The sequence below is a fragment of the Lontra canadensis genome, unplaced genomic scaffold (genome assembly GCF_010015895.1).
Source record: "Lontra canadensis isolate GAN:19392208 unplaced genomic scaffold, GSC_riverotter_1.0 scaffold9, whole genome shotgun sequence".
NCBI classification, from domain to species: domain Eukaryota; kingdom Metazoa; phylum Chordata; class Mammalia; order Carnivora; family Mustelidae; genus Lontra; species Lontra canadensis.
Genome location: NW_022631003.1, coordinates 19,434,213 through 19,459,540, shown reverse-complemented (window position 1 = coordinate 19,459,540; position 25,328 = coordinate 19,434,213). Strand labels below are relative to the sequence as shown.

General features: G+C 39.2%; 1 protein-coding gene across 1 annotated transcript in view; it reads left to right on the top strand.

The window, feature by feature from the left end:
• The first annotated feature begins 716 nt into the window (after positions 1-716).
• Positions 717-25,328, top strand: part of LRP6 (LDL receptor related protein 6) — a 165,983-nt gene continuing 141,371 nt past the window's right edge. Inside the window, exon 1 of the mRNA XM_032855008.1 lies at positions 717-912. Coding sequence (XP_032710899.1) covers positions 858-912 — 55 coding nt within the window. The 5' untranslated portion in view covers positions 717-857. The remainder of the gene's footprint in view (positions 913-25,328) is intronic.

The window sequence follows — 25,328 nt, the reverse complement described above, 5'->3', positions numbered from 1 at the left end:
ATTCGTCTTTATTTTCCCTAAAGGAAAAAAGCTGAAGCCCGTCTCCAAGCGCGAAGATGGAGCTCACGGCCCCGCGTCACGACCGGCGCGGCTCCCCGAGCACGGCCCACAGACCCGCCGGCGGCCCGCCGCCTCCCACACCCCCCGCCCAGGTGTCAGTCACCGGGCTCCCGGACCTCCACCTGGCTCGGCCGGCAGCGACCGCACAAAGAGCGGAGCAGGCGGAGGCCGGGCCGAGCCGCAGAAAGTAGTCCCGACCAGGCCGGGCCGATGTTGTTCGACGTCGCTTCACGCCCTCCGCGGGGAGGGCCGCCGCGGCCGGCCCAGGAAAGAATCCCATAGGAATGCGCCGGCGGGAGGCCTTTTGCCTCCAGCTCTGCTCCGCTTGTCTGGCGGATCTCCCGGGGTCTCCACGCGGAGGCCGCGCGTGCGGCCCCCCACTTTCTTTCGTGGCTGAACGGGAGGCGGTGCCGAGGGAGGGGCTCGCCCGCGCGCAGGGAGACCTTCGCGGCGACCCGTGGCGGCGGGCCCGCGGTATCCCTGCGCCGCTGCGTGAGAGGAAGAGGCTGAATGAGGAGCTGCGCGGGGGAAGCGGGGCGCCGGGGGAGGAGGCGGCGGCATGGAAGCAGACGCTGGCGTCGCGCGAGCCCCCGGCCGAGCGGCGCGGTAGAGAGGGCGGCGGCGGCGGCGGCGACGGCGCGCGCGGAGCCCTGACGTGCCCCTTTCTTTCTTCTCTCTCTGGAAAGCTGGGAAGCATGAGCGTGCAGACCTGCCGCTGCGGCGGCCGCTCCGGCTCCTCGCCTCCCCCTCTTCTGGCCGCCCCTCGCCGGTGAGAGAAGAGAACGCGAGAAGGGAAGATGGGGGCCGTCCTGAGGAGCCTCCTGGCCTGCAGTTTCTGTGCGCTCCTGAGAGGTGGGAAGGGGGGAGCGCGAAAGTTGGTGGGATTTGGGGGGGGGGGGGGGGGCCTTGTTTTGTGTGGGACTGGGGGGGGGGGGGGGGGGGGGGGGGGGGAAGAGGAGCCAGGAGAGGCCTGGTCGTGGGGAAGGAGAGAGAAAGGGGCCCGGGAGAAGGGGCTGTGCGCTCCGCCTGGCCACAATGCGGACCCCTTCCCAGGGTTCCGGACCTTCCCTGGACAAATCGGAGCCTCAGTCCGGGCTGCTTGTCTGGGTGAACCCCTGGAGCCCCATTCTGTCGCAGTGACTGAGGGGCTGTGCGTCTCCTTCTGCCTGGAGTCCTCCGGGAGAAGGGTCTTTGTATGCATTTTGGCTTTTAAAATGTTTGAGCCCAAGATGCCTTAACGTTGGTCTCCCCTCTCGAAGCCCCCACCTTTTCCGTGTCTCTTACGTGAACTTTTCGAGCCTTCTTACTGTTTTTCCAGGCCTCGTTACTACTAGTGATTGGCGTCCTTTGGGGATAGAATGATCCTGGGTGAGAGCACGGTTGGAAAGTCACTTCGGGGTTATAGGTCCGAGCGTTTCAGCATTTGGATTCTTCTGAGCTTCAGCCCATAATAGACAACGTTGCCGTTGTAACCCCTGGTATTCGGGACTTGCCCCTATTTTCGGAGCATGCAAGTGCACAGTTGGCACTAATAGGAAAGTCATCCTTGTGTGAAGAGGAACCTGTCCTGGGACCCAAGTTATCATTTGCTGCGCTCCCCTGGGGACAGCTTGCACTCTGGTAAATAACATGGGCTAGCCTAGATAACTTGCTCGGAGAATAGCCTACATTCGATGGTCCTGTGGTTTTTTGAACTGGCCTGTAAAGCTGTCACATACGCTGTGACTTTTATTTTGTGACAGTTCACTGGGGTTTTTGATTGGCCTGCAAGATTTCAACAGCTCTTCTCAAACTTATCAGTGTTGAGCTGCTGATGAGTCTTGTGCTCTTGAGCATTTTACCAGCAGAGGAATTTAAGTACGGATCGATGCTATTAGCTCTGGCTGTGGTTTTGTTAAAATTCTCATTTGTGTTCATGGTAAATTCTTTTCAGGTATAAGACCTTTTGAGTCGATGGAGATTTTTAACTCTTAATTTAACAAGCTAAACTTTTGGTAAGCCTCCAGAACTTGGCAAAGTTTACAGGGCACGATAGTAACTCAGGATCTTGCACAAATGAGCCCAATATTGCCATTTCTGTGTGTGTATATTTATTTTGGACGAATGCAATTGATTTTTTTTGGAGGAGGAGGGATTTTATTTTACTCTTCTGCAGGATTATTGTTAGCATGTTATATCTACTTAATAATTATGACTCACTCTAAGCATATTCCAAACCATTTTCATATGTAACCCTTTAAAGATAGTGCTCACTTAATTTTCTTGGCAGAGAATTTAATGCAGTGTTGTGTCTTTGAGAGGTTTAATAAGTGTATGTTTATTTCATTATAGCATACTCTTCGTTGAAAGGGATTTTGCTGTAACTGTGAGAATCATATTTGATATAAGGATATGTACATTTTTTAGGACAGGAAATTAGTAGAATTAAATGTGAGAGTCAGCTGATTGGTTAAAGTCTTGGGGAGATATAAGTCCATAACCTGGGATACTTCTGGTTGCCCAGTTGTATTTCTCTGAGGGTAAGAGTGTGATGTAAATGCCATTTGTTTATTTTAACACCAAATTTGAGCCTAGAGTTGGGTTTGTTCCTTCCTGGAGTTTAGAAAAGTTGCACTTGGAGTATTAATTTGAAGTATGGTGTTATGTAACAAGACCTAAAAGAGTTAATGGTTTAAAGAGCCTCATTTCTGATATCAAAGTTTGCATAAGTGGACCTCTCATTTTAAATGTAGCATCTAATGATAGAAGATGGTCTTTGAATTTAACAGTACTTGAATGTGAGTACATATGATTTGAACTAAGATGGTATTTTGATGTGAAAGATTTTTATTCATACTGTAGATTCTTTTCATTCTTCTGTCATTCTCTGTTATAATAGTGGCATTAGTTAACCTTGGAGTCTAAGAAAAATGTGATTAATTTGTTGCATTAAAATAATTTTTTTTCACAGAGTGGGTATTAACATTGAAAATTTAACATTGGAATGGTGGGATTATGAGAGTTTGAGAGACCTTTTGTGCTGTAGTGCTGTTAAATCAACATCTGAAAGCCAAAGAAATACTTGCTGTCATCATCTGGGCATCCCTATCCCTACCATGGGAGGACAAAGTGTAATGGAAAGATTTGGGGATTTCGACACTAAAATCTTGGGTTCAAAGTCTGTGCTTCTCTACTTAATAACTGTGATTCCAGTCTAGTCAGTTTCTCTGGGCTTCAATACCTTACCTCTAAAATGTAGGTAGTAATACTGATCTGATTTACATGTGTAATGGGCACATTAAATGAAATGATCAGTACCAATGATTTGCTAACATTTTTGTTATAATTTTGTATTGTGGACATACCCTCAAATGGTAGGAATTTGAGATTGAATTTGTATAAAATTTACAAATTGTTACAAGTAGAAGAGATCTTGGTCATTTTGGTCTAACAGCTTCATTTGCAAGTGGGGATACTCAGATTCAGAAAGATTATGATTTGATTAAGCTCCTATAACTAATTAATGGTAGAGGAATATTAGGGATTTATTGGTAGGAATTTATTAATGGTAAGGATTTATTGTTTGTTCTTTTAACCCACTGAGCCACCCAGGCGCCCCAAGTGTTCATTCTTTTAGCAAATATGTTTGGAATACCTACTGTGTATCAGGTTCTGATATTATAGTGGTGAGGGCAATAGACATGTCCCTGTTCTAATGGACCTAACAATCTGGGTTGTCTTCCTTACTGTTCTTTTAGTTCCAACCAGGTATAGATTAGAAAATCTGATTTTTCTAGAGGGAATATTTTTATAAGAATATAAATTTTGGAATACCATTGTGCATATAATCTGCAGATACTTTGTCTTAGCTTGAGGAGGAGGCTTTTTTGTTTCATAAACATTTTCTGCTACTTAGTTTTTTAAAAAGTATATTAATTTTGGTGGGATGGTGAAAAATACTGTACAGACAAGCCACCAGTGTTTTCCATCTTATCTTTTGTAGAAGTGGTCCTTGGGAAAGCTTTTTCTTTAATATCAAATGTAAAATCTCAAGGAGGTAGAATAAATTTTGGAGTGGGAATCAGGAGAATTAGATTCTGGTTCTAAGTTTGTGGTTAACTGTCTGTGTTATGACCTTGGTTAAGTCATTTAATCTCTGTACACCATATTTGCATGAAGATGATGAATCCTTCTTTTGGAGATCTTAATTTACATTAACATGTTAAGGGCTCTGAGAGAATGTGAAGTAGAGAGACCAATTTTAATTTTGTTTAACCCACTGTTTCCCAAACTTGATTTTTTAAAAAAAGTTTTGTTTATTTATTTATTGAGAGAGAGAGAGAGAGAGAGAGAGAGGGCACACAACCAGGCGGAGGGGCAGAGGAAGAGAGAGAAACAGGCTATACCCACTGAGCAGGGAGCCGGATGTGGAACTCAATCCCAGGACCCTGAGATCATGACCTGAGCTGAAGGCAGATGCTTAACTGACTGAGCCAACCAGGTGCCCCCCAAACTTGATATTTTTTTCCCATAAATCCTTTTAACATTTTGCTGCACCTTTGATGCAAGCAACACACTTGGAGAGAGCTGGATTGGATGACCCTTTGAACATGCGGTTGATTAGTGTGATTGATATTTAATGATAATTTCATGTAGTTGAATTTGATACTTTCCTACTTATTTGGTTTTAGATTTGCTCATCTGGGTAGGGAATAATTTGATTAGTTATGTGTAAGGTTTCAGTTTGTTGTTAATCATGAGGCTTAACAGAGATTTCCCATAGTTTGGTTTCTCAGAGACTTTTTTATTTTGCTTTAATTGGAGGTTTTTCCATTTGCTGAACTGAAGTATTCTTCCATACAGTTATATTGCTTTGGCTATCAGAAATGACAGTCTTTTTTTGACTATCAAAGAAGATTGTATGGAGGGTATATAAAGTGAGAATATTTTATGTGAGCTTAAATTTAAACATATCAGAAAAAGAAGTAAAATAGTAACCTGTTTAGGTCATGGGTAAATATTCTTGAAAATTCAATCTCATCTTGGAAGTTTCATTGCAACTTTATATTCAAAGAAGACTGTAAAGTGGGGCACTATAGCAGGAAGGTATGGGCTTCATTGATAAACCAAGTACTACTTTATGCAGCCTTGGATAAATTACTAAGCTTTAGTTTCCTTTTCTGTTACATAGGGATGATATCTTACAAGATTTTTATGAGAACTGTTGAGATAATATTTGCAAAGGGAGAGTATAGTGCATAGTCAGTAGTAGACTTTGAATAAATGGTTACTAATATTTAGGTGGCTAAGTTAAAAGAAATATTAATGCTCAGGAAAGATTAATAAAACATTTAAGTGTCAGGCACTGCTATAGGGAATCAATAGTTTTAGGTCAGTGGTCTTTGAACTTTTTTTTTTACTCTTCCGCAACCAAAACAAAAGTTCCATGAAATGCTTTCACTTCTGAGATATATATATATATTTTTTTTTTTCAAAGTTTTCATTTATTTTTTTAAAGTAATCTTTACCCCCAATGTGGGCTCAAACTCAGGACCCGAGAACCCTCCTACAGTGTTGGGAATGTAAGCTGGTGCAGCCACTCTGGAAAACAATATAGAGGTTCCTCAAAAAGTTAAAAAAAAAAAAAAGGGGGGGGGGAGTTAAAAATAGAGCTACCCTATGACCCAGCAACTGCACTAGTGGGTATTTACTCCAAAGATACAGATGTAGTGATCCAGAGGGGCATGTGCACCCCAATATTTATAGCAGCAATGTCCTCAGTAGCCAAACTGTGGAAAGAGCCTAGATGTCCATCAACAGATGAATGGATAAAGAAGATGTGTGTGTACACACACACACACACACACACACACACACACAATGGAATATTATGCAGCCATCAAAAAACCTGAAATCTTGCCATTTGCAGTGATGTGGAGGGAACTAGAGGGTATTATCCTAAGCAAAGTAAGTCAGTCAGAGAAAGACAATTATCATATGATCTCCATGACATGAGGAATTTGAGAAACAAGACAGAGGATCTTAGGGAAGGGAGGGGGAAATGAAATAAGATGAAACCAGAGAGGGAGACAAACCATAGAGACTCTTAATCTTAAGAAACCAACAGAGGGTTGCTGGAGTGGAGGGTGGTGGGATGGATGGGGTGCCTGGGTGATGGACAGTGGGGAGGGTATGGGTTATGGTGAGCACTGTGAGCTGTGTAAGACTGAGGAATGACCTGTACCCCTGAAACAACTAATACATTATATGTTAATAAAACAAACTCAGAACCCCAAGATCAAGAGTCACATGCTCCATCATCTGAGCCAGATAGGCACCCCACTTCTGATATTTTCTGTTTTATTTTATATAACTAAAATGGCTACTATATTAAATTTATTTTAAAAGATTGCAGCTTTGACACTTTTAGGTGATTATTATAAATAAACTAGAGGATAAATAGTAGAGTTGATTGTGATACTTATTTACTTATTTAAGAGTTAAGTATGGGCAAAATAATTTTATCAAAACATTGTTTAACTGAGAAATTTTTTATTGTATTATTTTGTTACAACAGTTAAAATTATTCAGTTGGTAGACTTCCCTGCAGGATGGGTAAATGCTATATTGAGTTCTTGCATTACGTGTTTAACTCTTTGTGTGAGAGTTTATGTATGTCCTGTAAAATGAGCCTCATCTTAATGAATAGAATACCACCATGTGAATAACTTTGAATCAAATATACAGACCAGGCAACCTAAGAATGGGATATTTGCCCTTGAAATTACTAATTTAAAAAATAATTTGTCATAAATACAAGGAAAATAGTGTTATTTGATATTACTAGCACATGCTTGGTTTCTCAGACTTGTGTTATTTGTGGCAGTGACTATCCTCACAAACAGTTCACGACATTTAGATGTGAGACAGGAAAATATTAAAATATGCCCAGGCTCTATATGGTGAAGATTACTGGTACTTCAGTGCCATGATCCTTTTAGCTATAAGGTAACTTGCTAATTTTTTAAAAGATTTTATTTATTTGAGCAAGTGAGAGAGTACACAAGAGCGCGAGTGTACATGTGCACAAGTGAGGGGTGGTGGAGGAACAGAAGGAGAGGGAGAAGCAGACTCCCTGCTGAGTAGGGAGCCTGACATGGGGTTTGGTTCCAGACCCTGGGATCATGCATGACCTGAGCTAAAGGCAGATGTTTAAGTGACTGAGCCACCCAGGTGCGCCATAACTTGCTAATTTTTATCTCTGTGATACCTTGCGTGGAGGGGCCAGGAGATAGAGGATGCAAAGTGAAATCATATTTTTAGGCCAAAAATTTATTAAGTGAGTTTTTAAGTTATAAATTGACATTAGGACTAAAGTTGTTGATGACATTCTCAGTAAAAATAAAAATGCAAAGGTGAATATGATTGACAGTAATCCTGTTTTTCAAGGAAGTAGTCATTCAGATATTGGAAAAGTTACCTTTATCAAATTATGTATGTTTGGCCAGGAAGCCTTTTTCTCTGATGGCCTTGGTTAGTCATTACTTTATCACTCTTAGACCAAAATCACATCAAGTGATACCCATATCAAGGATATGGGTATAGGAGTCTTTCTCATTATTGGCCAGCTTTTTTGGGAGATGTAATTTAATTGTATACATATATCCAATTTAAAGATGATGTATTTTGCAAGTCTGAGAAAGCTACATATGAACTTCATTAACATGAATTCTTAGCTACACTGTTATATGGTCTCTATTTGTAAGTTTCTTGATTTATGCCAGTGAAGACAACAGCTCTTTGTTAGATATAAAGTGTTTCAAGAATAGATTTTTTTTCTCTTCATATACCACCATGAACCAGAGCTTTGCATATATTAAGTATTCTAAATTTTACATTTAACATGATATTAAAAGATGTGAGTTTTTGTGACATTTATGCAGTCTAGGGCTTCATTTTGTGTTTTATCTCAAATTATTAGATATAATTTAAATTTGTAGCTACTGTAGTTTTTTTCTTATCACAGATTAGATAGAGAAAACTAATCAGAAGTAAATCAGTGTGTTTGTGTCTGAGAGACTGAATTTGAAATGTGGATTATGTAATGTGTTTTCTGATTTTAGGATATAACTGTTGCATTTTTAATACAATTAACATGTGCAAGTATTTCTTTAACCCAGTTTTTTTTAAAAGATATAATTCATATACCATAAAGTTCTCTATTGTAAAGTGTCCAGTTCAGTGGTTTTAGTATATTCACAGGGTTGTAGGGCCATCACCACTGTCTAATTCAAGTACATTTTCATCACCCCCAAAAGAAACACTGTATCGCTTTAGTAGTCACTTTCCATTTCCCCTTCCCCCAGCGGTTGGTAATGACTAATCTACTTTTCTGTCTCTACAGATTTGCCTATTCTGAACATTTCATATAAATGGAATCATACAGTATGTGGCCTTTTGAGTATGGCTTTCACTTAGCATAATGTTTTCAAGGTTCATTTATGTTTATAGCACATATCAATACTTCTTTTTATGACTGAATAATATTCCATTGTGTGGATATGTGAAGTACTTACGAATGAGTATGGGTTTGATCATTGGGATCTTTATCTTCAGAAATTATTTCTGAAATCTCTTGTTGAAGTTATAGAAATAGATATGAAAAAAATCTAAGTTCTTGTTTTTCTGCTGGAGAAGCCCTCAGTTCACCACCACCCCATTTTTGTGTATTGACTTACATAGAGCCCTGTCTCAGTTGAACTTTTTTACCAAATTCCTATTAGATTAATAGGATAGAAGGGGTTTTAGCAATTACCTGACCCAAATTCTTCATTTTTATAAAGTAGAAAGATGAATGAATAACTTAAGATTAGGGTGCTGGTACTCTGGACAGTAATTTCACATGTAGTGCTTTTTGTATGCACCTAATTTTACCTTGGCCTTTAAGTTTTGGAAATGATACCAGTCATTTTTAATAGAGGAAAATAAATGTCATTGTTGTTTTGGAGTTTGCAAATAGGTGGTTTGTCATAATACTGTTAAATAAAAACCAGTGTGGATTTAGGTAAGGAGAGACTTTTCAAAATGATTATTAAAAAAGGAGAATGCTCTGACTGAAAGATCTGCAAGTGTCTCAAAATCAAACACACAAAAAAACTTATAGAGAAGGTTAAGCAGGACCAGCAGGAACTTTGTATGGGAGTGAGTCAGGAGGGTAGGCTAGGTAAGCAGATTACATGATCAGGATAGCTTAACTGGATTTGTTTTCCCCCTGTGGTCAGCTGATACTTGGAATGCCCTTTTAAGGAGGAAGTCCTGCACTACTTGCTTAACCTTAGGGCAAGCCAAAGTTTAGGAGCTTGTGGGAAAGAAGAAAAGCTTGACTAAAGTTTGTCAAGCCAAATCAGTGGATGAGTAATGAACAGCGTGAGCACATGGTCAGTTCCCCTGTTTAAAACAAAATTTTTCACTATTAGGGATATGTTTTAGTCAGTTAAGGCATATAGCTTTTTGCTATAACAAAAATATTATAGACTGGATGGCTTATAAACAACAGAAATTTATTTCTCATAGTTATGGAGCCTTGAAGTCCCAAGATCAAAGGCGCCAGCATGGATGGTTTCTGGTGAGGATCCTCTCTGGGTTGCAGACTGCTGACTTCTCTCTGAATCCTCACAGGGTAGATAGGGAGAGAGGAAATAAGCTCTTGGCTCTTGAAAGGGTATCTAATCCCATTCGTGTGGACTCCACCCTCATGGGTCCCCCCCCATCCCCCCAACACTCATGACCTCATGTAAGAAGGGCTGATAACTCCCCAAAGGCCTCACCTCCTGATACCTTCACATAGTGGGGGTAGGGTTTCAAGATCAATTTTGGGGGGCACATTTAGTCCCTCACAAGGTAGAATAAGAGTCATTGTGAAGTTGATATCATTATATTTGACCTGATTATTTCTGTAGGTATAGGCCTTGTGAGTTGGCCTTGCTGAACGTTTTTTTTTTTTTTTTTTAAGATTTTTTTTTTTTTTTTTTAAAGATTTTATTTATTTATTTGTCAGAGAGAGATCACAAGTAGGCAGAGAGGCAGGCGGGGGTGGGGGGGTGGGAAGCAGGCTCCATGCGGAGCAGAGACCCCAAAGCGGGGCTCGATCCCAGGATGCTGGGATCATGACCTGAGCTGAAGGCAGAGGCTTTAACCCACTGAGCCACCCAGGCGCCCCTTGCTGAATGTTTTTATAAGGAATCTTAGATTGGACTTGAAGAAAAAATTATTACTAAAGTATAATTGACATGCAGTGTTATAACATGCCATGTTATGTTTCAAACATAACATGCCATGTTCTGTTTTAGGTGTACACTATATAGTGATTTGACAGTTCTGTACATTACTCAGTGCTCATCATGACAAGTGCAGATGTCCTCTGTTGCTGTACAGTGTTTGTTACTGGCTGTATTCCCTGTGCTGTACTTATCACCTCTGTGACTTATTTATTTTGTAAGTGGGAGTTTGTACCTCTTACTTTCTTTCATTTTTTTCCCCATCCCTTCCCCCATCTTCCATTTGGCAACCATCAACTTGTTCTTTGTATTTAATAGTCTGTTTTTTTTAATTGGTTTTGTTTTTTAGATCCACATATAAGTGAAATCATATGGTATGTGTCTTTGACTTACTTCATTTAGCGTAATACCCTCTAGGTTCATCTGTGTTGTCACAGATAGCAAGATTTCATTATTTTTTATGATAGAGAAATAGTCCATTGTCTATGTGTGTGCATGCATGCCTCATCTTCGTACATCTATTGATAGATACTTGTGTTGCTTCCTTATTTTGGCTATTATAAATTATGCTATAGAAACAAAAGGGTACATCTATCTCTTCAAATAATTTTTTTTTGTTTTCTTTGGGTAGATACCCAGTAGTGAAATTACTGGATCATATGGTATTTCTATTTTTAATTTTTTGAGGAACGTCTCTGCTGTTTTACAGTGGTTATGCCCGTTTACATTCCCACAAAAAGTGCATGATGTTCCTTTTTTTCCCACATTCTTGCCAACATGTGTTGTTTCTTGTCTTTTTAAAAAAAAAATTATTTATTTATTTATTTATTTGACAGAGAGAAATCACAAGTAGGCAGAAGTAGGCAGAGAGGCAGGCAAATTGAGAGAGAGAAGCAGACTCCCTGAGCTTGATGTGGGGCTTGATCCCAGGACCCCGGGATCATGACCTGAGCCAAAGGCAGAGGCTTAACCCACTGAGCCACCCAGGCGCCCCTGTTTCTTGTCTTTTTAATACTAGTCATTTTCACTGGTGCAAGGTGATTATCTCATTGTGGTTTTGATTTTCATTTCTCTGATGATTAATGATGTTGAGCATTGTTTCATGTGTCTCTTGGCCATCCGTGTCTTCTTTGGAAAAATGTCTCTTCAGGTCCTCTGCTCATTTTTTAATCAGATTGTTATTTTGGTATTGAACTGTATAGGTTTGTTATGTATTTGGGATATTAATCCCCTATCAGATAAATGATTTGGAAATATCTTCTCCCATTTAGTAGGTTGCCTTTTTATTTTGTTGATGGTTTCCTTTGCTGTGCAAAAGCACTTTATTTTGTTGTATACTCAATAGTTTATTTTGGATTTCACATTTTTTGAAAGATTTATTTGAGAAAGAGAGACAGACAGTTCTCTTCCCTCCTTGAGAGAAACCCAATCAGACTCTACACTGAGCAAGGAGCCTACTCGGGGGTTGATCTCATGACCCTGAGATCGCAGACTGAGCAGAAACCAGGAGTTGGATGCTTAACCAACTGTACCTCCCAGGTGCCCCTGGATTTCAGTTTTATAAAAACCTCTTGAAGCCAAAGAAGCAAAGTTGTCAAGAATTCACTATCAGGTTTCACAGGTAGTACCTATAGATTCTGGTGAATTCTTAAGGTTCTCAAACATAAACCAGAGTTTCTGGGCCTGGAAGTGATCTTGCTTGCCTCACCTGTGAGGCTGGGAACTCCAGGCCAGGTACCAGTATAGTTTTCCTCAGAAAACTGTGAGCACTGGTTTCATGAAGTCAGCCATAGCTCCTTAAAACTGTCTGGTCATATTTAATTAAATGAGCACTGCTTTCAAATATGGCATTCCAGTCAAAGCCACAGTTGCATAAGCAATGTTTGTTTCCACCTAGGGGACAGACTCTTATTGAACCTGTGCTAATATTTATATTGCTGTGAAAAGAATACACAAAAGTTTTCGAATGATGGAAGAGTTAGGCAGGGAGGAAAAAATGTTTTTATTTCTGTTTATAAAAGCATTGTCTGCTTTAAGTCATTAATAAGTTATAGATAACATAAAAGAAAAAAGAAAAGAGTTCTTTATATCTAGAAAAAGGAACATAAAAGCATCAGCAATATCTTAAATAAAATTCGTAAACATCCTTCATTGGTTTGTTCTATTAATTCTTGTTCTGTTAGATCTTGGGTTAGTAGTCTTACGAATCTGCTTCTCCACTAGCTTTTTGGAAATCCTGACTTAGTCCATTGGTATGGTCTCAAAGTTATTTAAGTTATGCCATTAGAAGCCCAAGACTATACTTGGTATAGTCCTTTTTCAACAGTCCTTTTTGTTGTTGTTGAAAATGAGCACTCTAGCTTATAGTTGATTTGCAAGCACTTTCAGAAAAGCATCAGAATAGAACAAAAAACTTACTATAGATGACAGAAGACTTAAAATGTAGTGATTAACTTAACTCAATGATTTAAATTATTAACTAGTTAATTTTTAAATTAAGTTATCTCCATGCCCAGTGTGGGGCTCAAATTCATGACCCTGAGATCAAGAGTCAGCTGCTCTACCAACTGAGCCAGCCAGGTGCCCCACTCTGGTAATTTTGAAAGTGAAAGATCTGATGAGAGTGTGTTATAAAATATAATGCTAGTAATGAGGAAATTTGATTGTTTCGTGGCATGCAAACCAAAGTCCGGTCAATCCAAAAAAGTTTTAAACAAAATATCTGTAAGCATAATAATTAACCTCATTTTAAAGAAGAATAGCTATTACATCTAATTTATGTATGTAAGTGTACATGATCTTTGCAGAGAATGAAACTGTAAAATATATAATAATCCTGAGCCACATGTGCCATCAAACATATAATTAGAGGACATCAAGAATATATCAAGATTAGGAAGAGCTGGTGGTGGAACAGGGTGGGAAGGGAACCAAAACCAAAAAGAATATACCAAGATTATTAAGTAGAAACTTTTAGTAAGTCTAGAATAAGTCCTAAACATTTGTATAATAAAACTCCATAAGTAAGTGATGAGAATTCTGATTGAGAAACACTGGCCTATCTGGTAGAATATAGTGTATTAGATATACTGTACATGACCAAGTTAAGATAAAACTATATAACTGAAGTTATCAGTGATGATACAATAATACTGTTATCTAATATTAGGCAAAACAGCACCAGGACTCCTGATAAATAGAAACATATGGATAGTGAGAGTACTGATAAATTTCTAGACTTCATATAACTTCTGAAATAATAATAATATATTTTACTTACATAGATTTAACCTAGCAAAGGTAAGCATCACTTCTGATTTTGGCAGTGCTTCCCATGCAAATCATAACATTTGATCAAGTAAACCTAATTATTATTATTATTTTTTTTTTAGAAGATTTTATTTATTTGAGAGAGTACAAGTTGGGGGGAGGAGGGAGAAGCGGACTCCCCACTGAACAGGAAGCCCAGTGCATGGCTCGATCCCAGGGCCCTGGGATCATGACCTGAACTAAAAGCAGATGTTTAACCAACTGAGCCACCCAGGTACTCCGATCTAATTATTTGTAATACCTCTCTTTACAAGGTGAAAGAAGAAATTCGTTGTGAATTCCCAGGAAACCTTTGGGAAATTTCAAAGATAGTCATAGGGGCAAAATACATCATTTAGGATTTGATTTTGAAAAGGTGGAAGGTCAGAAGTTGTCAGGAGAGTTAGAGATTTGAACACTTGGTTAAATAGGATCATGGGTCAGGGAGAAGAAATACTTGGCTACCTATTTTACCAAAGTGTCAAAAAAAATTTCATTTAAAGTAAACATAGGAAGGAACATGATGAACCATAGCTCTTTCAAAAGTGAGAAGACTTTGTCTTTTTTTAAATAGTCAAGATATGATAAAGTCAGTTTCAAGCACAGGAAATTCTGATAAGACATGGTGTTTTTGCCTTCTAGGGAGATTACTCAGAAGGTAAAGAAAAAACTTTTTTTTTTTTTTTTAAAGATTTTATTTATTTATTTGACAGACAGAGATCACAAGTCGGCAGAGAGGCAGGCAGAGAGAGAGAGAAGGGGAAGCAGGCTCCCCGCTGCCCAGAGAGCCCGATTTGGGGCTCTATCCCAGGACCCTGGGATCATGACCTGAGCTGAAGGCAGAGGCTTTAACCCACTGAGCCACCCAGGCGCCCCAAGAAAAAACTTTTATAACCTTTATTCATTTAAAATTTATTTATTTATTTTAGAGAGAGAGCACAAATGGGAGAGAGAATCTCAAGCAGACTCCACATGGAGCCTGGTGTGGGGCTCCATCTCAAAACCCTGACATCATGACTTGAGCCAAAATCAGGAGCAGACACGTAACTGACTGCACCACCCAGGTGCCCCTTATAAACCTCTTTATCAAGAGTAGACCAGTGACTCAAGAAAATTTTGTCATTTTAATAGAAGATCAAATTTTCATTTTGTGCAAGTAACTGTATTTGATACTAAAGCACTTTTCAAAACTCTTACAAAATAAATAGATCTTAGCCAGGTTTGACCACAACAAAAATTTCTTTTTCATAAACTTTTTATAATGTTTTATATACATTCATGTTTTATCCTGCATTTTACTCTTTCTATTCTGGAACAGTTAGTCATTTTATTTTGGGACTTTTTTTTTTTTTTCCTTAATAAAAACACATTCTGCATACCCCTATACAAAGTTGTTCTTTTCTGTCACTATTTCTCCTGGTAGAGTCTTATTTAAATATTAGATTATGGCTTAAAAGTACTGCTCTTTTAGGGGCGCCTGGGTGGCTCAGTGGGTTAAAGCCTCTGCCGTCGGCTCGGATTGTGATCCCAAGGTCCTGGGATCGAGACCCACGTCGGGTTCTCTGCTCAGCGGGGAGCCTGCTTCCCCCACACCCCCTGCCTGCTTGTGATCTCTGTCTGTCAAGTAAAAAAAAAAAAAAGTACTGCTCTTTTACAGAGGAAATGGGAGTTGCATAACTGTGAACTGTCATGAACCATCATTTTGCAGTAGACTGGCAGAGCTTATGAATATACATCTTAACAACTTTTTATAGCCATATACTTCTCAATATGGCAAAAATGAATATGCCTATAAATAAACTCAAATATGTGTATAGCTGCTTGGTACCATAAAAGTAAGAGGAAAAAAAACCCTTATAAACCTGAAATGCTTGTGGTTTATCAATCTTTTTAAAAAAATTTTTTTAAATAATTCTTTTAATGATTTTGTTTCTTTATTTGAGAGAGAGAGAATGAGAGAGAAAGAACATGAGAGGGGAGAGGGTCAGAGGAGAAGCCGACTTCCACTGAGCAGGGAGCCAGATGTAGGACTTGATTCCGGGACTCCAGGATCATGACCTGTGCTGAAGGCAGTCGCTTAACCAACTGAGCCACCCAGGCACCCTGTTTTAATTAGAAATGACTTTGGTATTTAATAAACATCCATGAATTAATTTACCATAATTTTTTTTTTTTTAAGATTTTATTTATTTATTTGAGAGAGCATGCATAAGTGGAGGAGAGGCAATGGGAAAGGAAGAGGGAGAAACAGGCTTCCCACTGAGCAGGAACCTGATGTGGGGTTCAGTCCCAGGGTCCTGGGATCATGACCTGAGCTAAAGGCAGACACTTAACTGACTGAGCTGCATAGGCATCCAGCTCTTAGGTTTTAAGTAACTGAAGGATTTTGGAAACTATTTTCAAGTTGGCTTAATACAAAACATGGTTACTGCTGAAATGTTTATCAGAATAGTGATTCAACTTGGCTAAATACAAATGTAGATGTAATTCTAGTTTATTCTGTTAGTAAACCTATAAAAGTTTAGGAAGAACATAGCCAGGTTGAATAAAAATGTATGTTTATCTTAATTTCATGTCGATAACTCAGAAGACATAGCTATTTTTTTTTAAAGATTTTATTTATTTATTTGACAGAGATCACACATAGGCAGAGAGGCAGGAAGAGAGAGAGGAGGAAGCAGGCTCCCTGCTGAGCAGAGAGCCCGATGCGGGCCTCGATCCCAGGACCCTGGGATCATGACCCGAGCTGAAGGCAGAGTCTTTAACTCACTGAGCCACCCAGGTGCCCCGACATAGCTATTTTTATTGAACCAACAATCTTGAACTATTCTCATTTGCCAAAGGTTTACTTAAATGTTTGTTACTTTGCGGTCTTAAGGTACTTGGTTTAGTTTCTATAAAAAAAAAAAAAAGAAGCAAAAAACTTTTGAAAGTGGAAGTTTAATTTTCTTAATTTCTGGAAATCTTAGGAATATTTAATTTATATGAATAATTATTTACTTTCAAGCTAATTAGAATAGGACTCTTTTAAGGGATTTTATAATCTAAAGTTATAATTGGTAATACCATCTGGAGGTAGAAAAAATATTTTATATACCTATAACACATGTTACATTAAAAATATACAGTAGTGTGGGGCGCCTGGGTGGCTCAGTGGTTTAAAGCCTCTGCCTTCAGCTCGGGTCATGATCCCAGAGTCCTGGGATCGAGCCCCGCATCGGGCTCTCTGCTTAGCGGGGAGTCTGCTTCCATTCCTCTCTCTCTGGCTGCCTCTCTGCCTACCTGTGATCTCTGTCTGTCAAATAAATAAATAAAATCTTTAAAAAAAAAAATATACAGTAGTGTAATAGCATTCTGTAGTGACAGATATAACTACACTTGTGGTGAGCATAGCCTAATGAATAGATTTTTGGAATTCTGTTGTACACCTGAAACTAATGTTACATTGTGTGTCAGCTGTACTTTAATTTACTCTACATAAATAAAATAAAAAAAATACTACAAAGGATTCATTGAAAACTACTATTGCCCACTAAGCTTATTTCAGGTTTGACATGATACAGACTACATGAGAGGTGGCTGAAAGTTTTAGGCATCCAGACATGGGGAAGTAGATGTTGGTGGTTGGAGTCCAGCTTTGGACTCAGACCTGGGATTGAATTTTTTTCTCTGCGTCATAAACTTAATAATTGGGTGGTCTTGAGTCAGATAGTTAATATCTCTGAGTCTTGATTCTTCATCTGTAAAATTGGCATAATGATACAACCTTCCTTACAGGGTCGTTGTAAAAATTAAATGAGACACTGTATATAAAGCACTAAGGATGCTGCTATCATTGTCATCATTATTTGCATAACTGTTTTGTATTCTGTTGGCATTTTTGGCATCATTCTGGAAGAGTAGAATTGTGGTTATGGTAAGGCACTGTGGGTAAATGTCAGAATGAGCAGTTCTTTTAAGAAAATATGGAACCCAGAAGAAATCTAGGTTCCTCATTTACTGGCTCTGTGACCATGGATAGGTCATTCCTTTGCGTCTTTGTTTTCTTAATTACCAGCAAAGAAGGGACACCTGACCCAAAACCCTCACAGAGAAGTCATGAAACCAAATGGAGTCATACATGTTAAACTGTTCTTAAAAATAAAAAATACTGTATGTAAATGTTACAAAGATTAAACGTTAGGGAAGTTTTGGTGGGTGTCTCCCCCAAATGGGGCCCTATCAAAAGGCTACTTGAGTGCCATTGCTCACATTTTGATTAATATTGATTATTAGCTTGACCATATCATTATAAGAAGAACATTTATTTTAAGCGTACTGTGTGAAAGACATGGTGACCTACTTTCCCCTCCATACCTCTAGTATTGGAGTCAGGGAACACGGCTTCAGCACAAGCACTATCCTGTCTAGATACGGGACTTTGGAGAGGTCAGTTGACCTCTCTAGACATCTGTGCTCATTTCCACAGTAAGGAATTGAGAGTAGTCTCTCTCTAAGCAGCAGTTCACGGACACCTGCCCTACTCCCACCCATCACCCATGTGTACCCTGGTTTAAGTGATCACTCTCTTGCGTGGAGTGCTGCAAGTCCTCATTGATTTGCCTAATTTTGCTGCCTCTCCAGCTTCTTCCTCCACATCTGTTTCACCTGACTGGTCAATCTTTTCCAGTGGTCATGTTTAGTACCTTTTTCTGTTGCCCTTGAGATAAAGACAAGCCCTTTCCTTAGGCCTCTAGACCTGTCCTGGTCTGCTCTGCGTGCCTCTTCAGCTAAAAACAGTTGCAGCAAACATCTGTCTGTCTATCTATCTATCTAAACACACAAACAGACACAAATAAATAGTCTATAGCTTCAGTTTGGAAGTTTCAGCCCACTGGTAGTTTATATAAAAGCTCTCATTCTTCCTCTATATTTTTACCATGGTTGTATTTCTGGCAGATGGGGCAAGTTGAGGTTACCTGCTCAGTCAGTATGAGGACTGAAGTGTCTCCACCAGTATTTGTGGAGGAAATCTTTTAAGACTTTCTTTCCCTCATGTGTAATCTTATGGAGACTGTGTACCAAATTTTGGGTGAGAGACTGAAGACCAAGGGCTATCTGGGTGTCTAGATAGCTCAGAGCTCATCCGAGCAGATAAAAGATCCAACCTGCTTCCAAGTTTTTCTGTCTGTCTGTCTTTCTTTCTTTGAGTACAGGAGAGCGTGTATATGCAAGTGGTAGGGGAGGAGCAGAGGGAAAGGGAGAGAGAAGCTTAAGCAAGTTTCATGCCTAGTGTGGAACCCACCACAGGGCTTTGTCTAATGACTCTGAAATCATGACCTGAGTTGAAATTAAGAGTTAGACACTTAAATGACTGAGCCACCCAAGTGCCCCTCCAATTCATATTTTTAACTCAGGTCCCTGAGAGCCCCTTATGAGTTTCTAGTAGGGAAAAGGGAGCTTAATGCTCAGGTGACTATAAGGAGTTGAGGGGTTGGAGTAGGAAGGGAAAGGTCTGATAGGGTAGATAGAGGGTTGGAGGAGATTGGGGTACTAAAGGAGGATGGATAAAGGATTCAAGGAAACTGACAGGAAGGTTGAGGGTGGTAAAAAGGACGAAGGAAGAACAGAGGGTGATGGGAAAGGAGAGGTTTTAGCTGAACCAGTTTGGGGAGGTGCCAAGTTTTGTAAGGAGGACACTGAAGTTCTAAATTGTCTCTAGTAAAGTTTTGCCTTTTCTTTTTTTTAATTTTTATTTTTTTTAAGATTTTATTTATTTGCCAGAGAGTAAAGTTTTGCCATTTTTGAAGACACTGAACTGAATTAGTGCTATAATGGTGAAGCATGCAGTCAGTGGGGGAGGAGGGAGGGTGCTCAACAGAATGAGTTTCTTATGGGATTAAATGATTAAATCATAAATAAGAATTCAGAGGGGGGTGCCTGGGTGGCTCAGTGGGTTTAGACTCTACCTTTAGCTCAGGTCGTGATCTTGGGGTCCTGGGATCGAGCCCCGCATCAGGCTCCCTGCTCAGTGGGGAGCCTGCTTCTCCCTCTCTCTCTGCCTGCCTTGCTGCCTACTTGTGATCTCTGTCTGTCATATAAATAAATAAACTTTTAAAAAAAGAATTCAGAAGAACTGGGAAAGAGTACAAGTGTACATTGCGGATACTGTGGGTTTGTTTCCAGACCACCATAGTTAAGTGACTGTTGCAACAAAGGAAGTCAAATGAATTTTTTAGCTTCCTGTTTTATATAAGAGTTATGTTTACATTGTACTATATAGTCGTTTAAGTGTGCATTAGCATTATGTCTAAAAAAACAAATATGCCTAGATTTTAAAAGTATAGCTAAGAAATGCTGATCATATTCTGAGCTTTCATCAAGTTGTAATGTTTTTGCTCGTGGAGGGTCCTGCTGTTGATGGCTGCTGACTTATCAGGTTGGTGGTTGCTGAAGGTTGGGGTGGCTGTGTTAATTTCTTAAAATAAGACAACAGTTGAAGTTTGTTGCGTTGATTGACTCTTCCTTTCACGAACGATTTCTCTGTACCATGTGATGCCATTTGATAGCATTTTACCTATAGTACAATTTCTTTAAAAACTGAAGTCAGTCCGGGTGCCTTGGTGGCTCAGTTGCTAAGCGTCTCAGGTCATGATCTCTGTGTCCTGGGATAGAGCCCTGGCTTCCTGCTCAGCCGGAAGCCTGCTTCTCCTTATCCCACTCCCCCTGCTTGTGTTCACTCTCTTGCTGTCTCTCTCTCTCTCTGTCAAATAAATAAATCTTAAAAAATTCAAGTCAATCCTCTCAAACCCTGATGCTACTTTATCAGCTAAGTTGATGTAATATTCTAAATCCTTTGTTGTCATTTCTACAGTCTTCACAGCATCTTCACCAGGAGTGGATTCCATCTCAAGAAACCACTTTCTTTGCTCATCTATAAGAAGTAACTCCTCAGCTGTTCAGGTTTTTTGAATTGAATGAGACTGCAGCAATTCAGTCACACCTTTAGGTTGTTCTTCTCATTCTCATTTCTGTCACGTCTGTAGTTACTTTCTCTGTTGAGGTCTTGAACCTCTAAAGTCATCCATAAGGGTTGGAATCCAAACTCTTGTTAATGTTAATATTTTTTATCTCTTTCCATGATTCATGAATATTCTTAATGGCCTCTAGAATGGTGAATTCTTTCCAGAAGGTTTTCAGTTTACTTTGCCCAGATTCATCAGAGGAATCACTGTCTACGATAGCTATAGCTTTACAAAATATATTACTTAAATAGTAAGACTTGAACGTTGAAACTACTCCTTGCTCTGTGGGCTGCAGAATGGATGTTGTGTTAGCAGGCATGAAAACAGCATTAATCTTGATGGACATCGCCATCAGACCTCTTGGGTGACCAGGTGCATTGTCAACAAGCAGTAATATTTTGAAAGGCATTTTTTTTTCTGAGAAGTAGGTCTCAACAGTGGGCTTAAAACATTCAGTAAATCCTGTTGTAAACAGATGTGTTGTCACCCAAGCTTTGCTGTTCCATTTACAGAGCAGGCAGAGTAAATCTAGTATAATTCTTAAACACCCTAGGATTTTCAGAACGGTGAATGAGCATTAGCTTCAACTTAGAGTCACCTAACAAGAGAGTCAATCTATCTTTTGACGATTTGAAGCCAGGAATTGACTTCTCTCCAGCTGTAGAAGTTCTAGATGGCATCTTTTCCCAATATAAGGTTGTTTTGTTTTCATTGAAAATTTATTGTTTAGTGTAGCCACCTTCCTTAATTATCTTAGCTACATTTTTTGCGTAACTTGGTTCTGCTTCTATATCAGTACTTGCTGCTTTACTTTACACTTTTTTTTGTTACAGAGATGGCTTCTTTCTTTAAATCTCATGAACCAACCTCTGCTAACTTCAAACTTTTCTACAGCTTCCTCACCTCTCTCAGCCTTCATAGAATTGAAGAGAATTTGGGCCTTGCTCCAGGTTAGGCTTTGGCTTAAGGGAATGTTGTGGCTGGTTTGATCTATATAGACCACTAAAACTTTTTCCATATCATCAATAAGGCTGTCATGCTTTCTTATCATTTTTATCTTGACTGGAGTAGCACTTTTAATTTCCTTCAAGAGCTTTCCCTTTGCACTCACTCCTTGGCTAACTGGTGCAAGAGGCCTAGCTTTCAGCCTCTCTCAGCTTTTGATATGCCTTCCTCACTAAGTGTAATCACTTCAAGCTTTTGATTTAAAGTGAGGAATCTGTGACTCTTTCACTTGAACACTTAGGGGCCATTGTAGGGTTATTCATTGGCCTCATTTCAGTATTGCTGTGTCTCGGGGAATACAGGGGCCTGAGGAGAGGGAGAGAGGGGGATGTGTAGTTGGTGACGCATTCTGAACACAGAAAACACTTACCAATTTTGTTGTCTTATATGGCTGCAGTTTGTGGTGCCCTAAAATAATTAGAGGAGTAGCATTGAAGATCACTGATCAAAGATTATCACAACAAATAAAATGATAATGAAAATGTTAGAAATATTGGGAGAATTACTATAATGTGAAATACGTACGTGAAGTGAGCAAATGCTGTTGGAAAAATAACACCAATAGACTTGCTTGTTGCAGAGTTGCTACAAACCTTTAATTTGTAAAAAATGCAGTATTTGGGAGGTGCAGTAAAGTGAAGTGCGAATGAATGAGGTGTGCCTATATTCCCTTGTGATGAGCCAAGGAAATTCCCACTGTAATCTCCACTGGAGGAGTCAAGGGATAATAGAATAGCTGGAATATCCTACTCAGGAGTCAGGGTGTGATTCTCAAAGAGCCAAAGAAAAAGGTTTCTTCACCGGAAAATATCAAAGTACCATGTTGCAACAGACTAGATGTCTGGAGCACTGGTTCAAGAGCTGACCTTAAGGAAAGATACATGAATCTCTGGACAAGAAAGGAATTTAAATATCATTATCAAAGTGGGGGTTGTGTGTGTCCACTGGTGAAGTCCAGCCCTCATCCAAGTCATGTCAACATACAAATATCAAAAATAAATCCCTACTTAGGGAGATTATTCGAAAAGATTATTGTAATAGGTAGAATATTCTGACCACAAGATATATAGGTGTCTCAAGAGCAAGCACAAAAAGACTTTTCTCTGGAGGTGAATAGTGCCATGAAGAACTTTTTGGGAGCGTGGGATAAGCTGGTGGGAGTTGGGAGATGACATGGCCACGGTAGTTTAACAGGAGGTGTTTTTTTCTTGTGGTCACCTTATACTCAGAATGAGTTCTTAAGAGAGGGTGTTCTGTGTTTTGCTTAAGCTGAGAGCTTGCTTAAAAAGTTCAGAGGTCTGTGGGGGAGAAGATAAGCTTTACTAAACTTTGAACAAGTCAGTAGGTCAGTAATGGGCATTTGTGAACACTTGGCCAGAATTAATGTAAAATCCTTTTGGGTTTATGACAAATATATTATTAGATCAGGTTCTGCAGAATTCTTTTTGGGTATTAGTAGATATATTTACCATATCACTGTCAGGCAGTGAACTTTTGCTATGTATTGGGGATAAACTTAGTTATATTGCTCCTGTTCCCAAAGGGCAGAGATCCTAGTTGATGTAGAAAATATCTTTTTGAAAATGCTAATATCAGAAAAGTGGGAAAGACTGTAAGAGCTCAAAGAAGGAAAGCTGAAGCAATTGGGAAGATTGATGGAATAGATAAGATTTGAATCGGCCTTGAAGAGCTTGCTTGCTAGGATAATGAAAGGGAGGTATGGAGTGGGCAGGAAAATGAATACGCTGTAGTAATGTAGTGTGATGTCCTCACAGTCAATCTGTTCAAAACCAGCTTGTATGATGCAGAGGCTATAAAATTAAGTTAGAGTCTTAGGTAGAAGTCACCTGGTGGTGGCCTGAAGTATTGAGACTTTTTATGTTAGGCAAAGGAAATCAGAAAGCTTTTTGAGTTGGATCAAGTTAGAAGTACTAAAAGTGGAAAATGGTGGGAGAGTGTTGAGATCACTTACCATTAAGGTAGTTTAGGCATAAGGTCATGAAGGTCTAGAGTAGGATAGTGGTTCTGAAAATGAAAAAGAAGGAGATTTAAGGACATGCTAAAGAAGAGTCAGCGGGACAGTATTTGGCAGACTGGGGAAGAGGGAGATGTCAAAGAGGGTGTCCACTGTGTACCCATAAGATTAGGAAAATGTTAACAATGACTTTTGAAGATATATTTATGTATATGTATATATGTGTATATATATAAACACACACACATGTGTGTGTGTGTGTGTGTGTGTGTAGTTTTTGACAGGTTGTGGGGGAGGTGATGAATTTAATTTAATGTATGGAAGAGATGGCCGACAAGATGTTACAGGTGCAGTACTGAAGGTTAGGCTGGAAATGATGATGATTTGATAATTATCTGAATAGAGTTGCTTTATTGACTATGTGAACTTGCAGATTTTCTCTTCTGTTCTTTACATTTCTGGGACGAGAGACAATCTTGGGCATACCCATATTTGAGAAGTGGGAGGAAGATTTGAAACTAAAAAGCAGATGAAGCATGACCAGAAAAACAAGTAAATGTAGTATAGGGAGAATTTTACGTAGGTAGGGTTATGGTCAACATTGCTGCTAAATAGAGTTCAAAAATAAGGACTGAGAAAAGGCCACTGGATTTGCTTCTTGAGACTTGGCGAGAGCAGTTTTAGATGAGTGACGGGTGGGAAATTAGTCTAAGTTAGACTAAGATGGTAGTATGAAGTATATTTAATATTGTAAGATTTTGTGGCTAGGAGAAATATAATTCTCTTGGTGGTAGTAAGGTTAGGGTTATTAGAACAAAGTTTTTTCACAGCAGGCATCTGGCAGGAGCCATTGAAGACACAAGAAATAGGGAATAATCCATAGAGCACAGTTGCAGAGAGGAAGTAGAGAGACTGAATAAAAAATATTGCTTCAACCATAAAAAGGAGAAAAGGTAACTTGTCATTTGTGACTGAAGACAAGATAAAGGAGGATGGGTGGGATGTATAGAAATTTTTGAGAAGTTCAAATTAAGATATTGGGGATATATGATATTTACCTTGCTTCCTGTCTCACTGAGATTATTTTAGGAGATGATCTGAGATGGAAGGATTCAAGGCATGGAATTTTTCTTTAGGAAAGCAGAAAAAGTTTAGAAAGGATACTAGAGAAAGTTTGGTAGGAAGTTAATAAAGGAAAATGAGGATTCCTAAGCATCTATGCAGGTTCTACTAAAGGGATATGTTGGCAGATATTTGGATTATCTGGCTATTAGGAAGTTAGAAGGTAAGCTTTTTGGAATGGAAGTTAATGGAATGCATGGCATATATGCTACAACTGTGTGTGTGTTTGTGTGTGTATCCATTGTATTTCTTTCATAGATTAAAACAATATTACCAATCAAATTATACCTTTCAGATATCTCATTAAATATATTGTTGAATAGATATTGGTTGTAATATTATAGAAAGTATTCAAGTATCAGAAGGGTGGTTAGACAGGGTGAACCCTGGATTTCCTTTTAATAGTTGGTAGGTTCACACAGTGTTCTTTATTTTTTTGAAAAGATTTTAAAGTAATCTCCACACCCAACATGGGACTCCAGACTCACAAAACCAAGATCAAGAGTTACATGCTCTACTGTCTGAGGCGGGTAGGCGGCCCTACAAATAGACCCTTAGAAATCTTAATTATAAGTAGTACTGCTCAGTTAAAAGAAG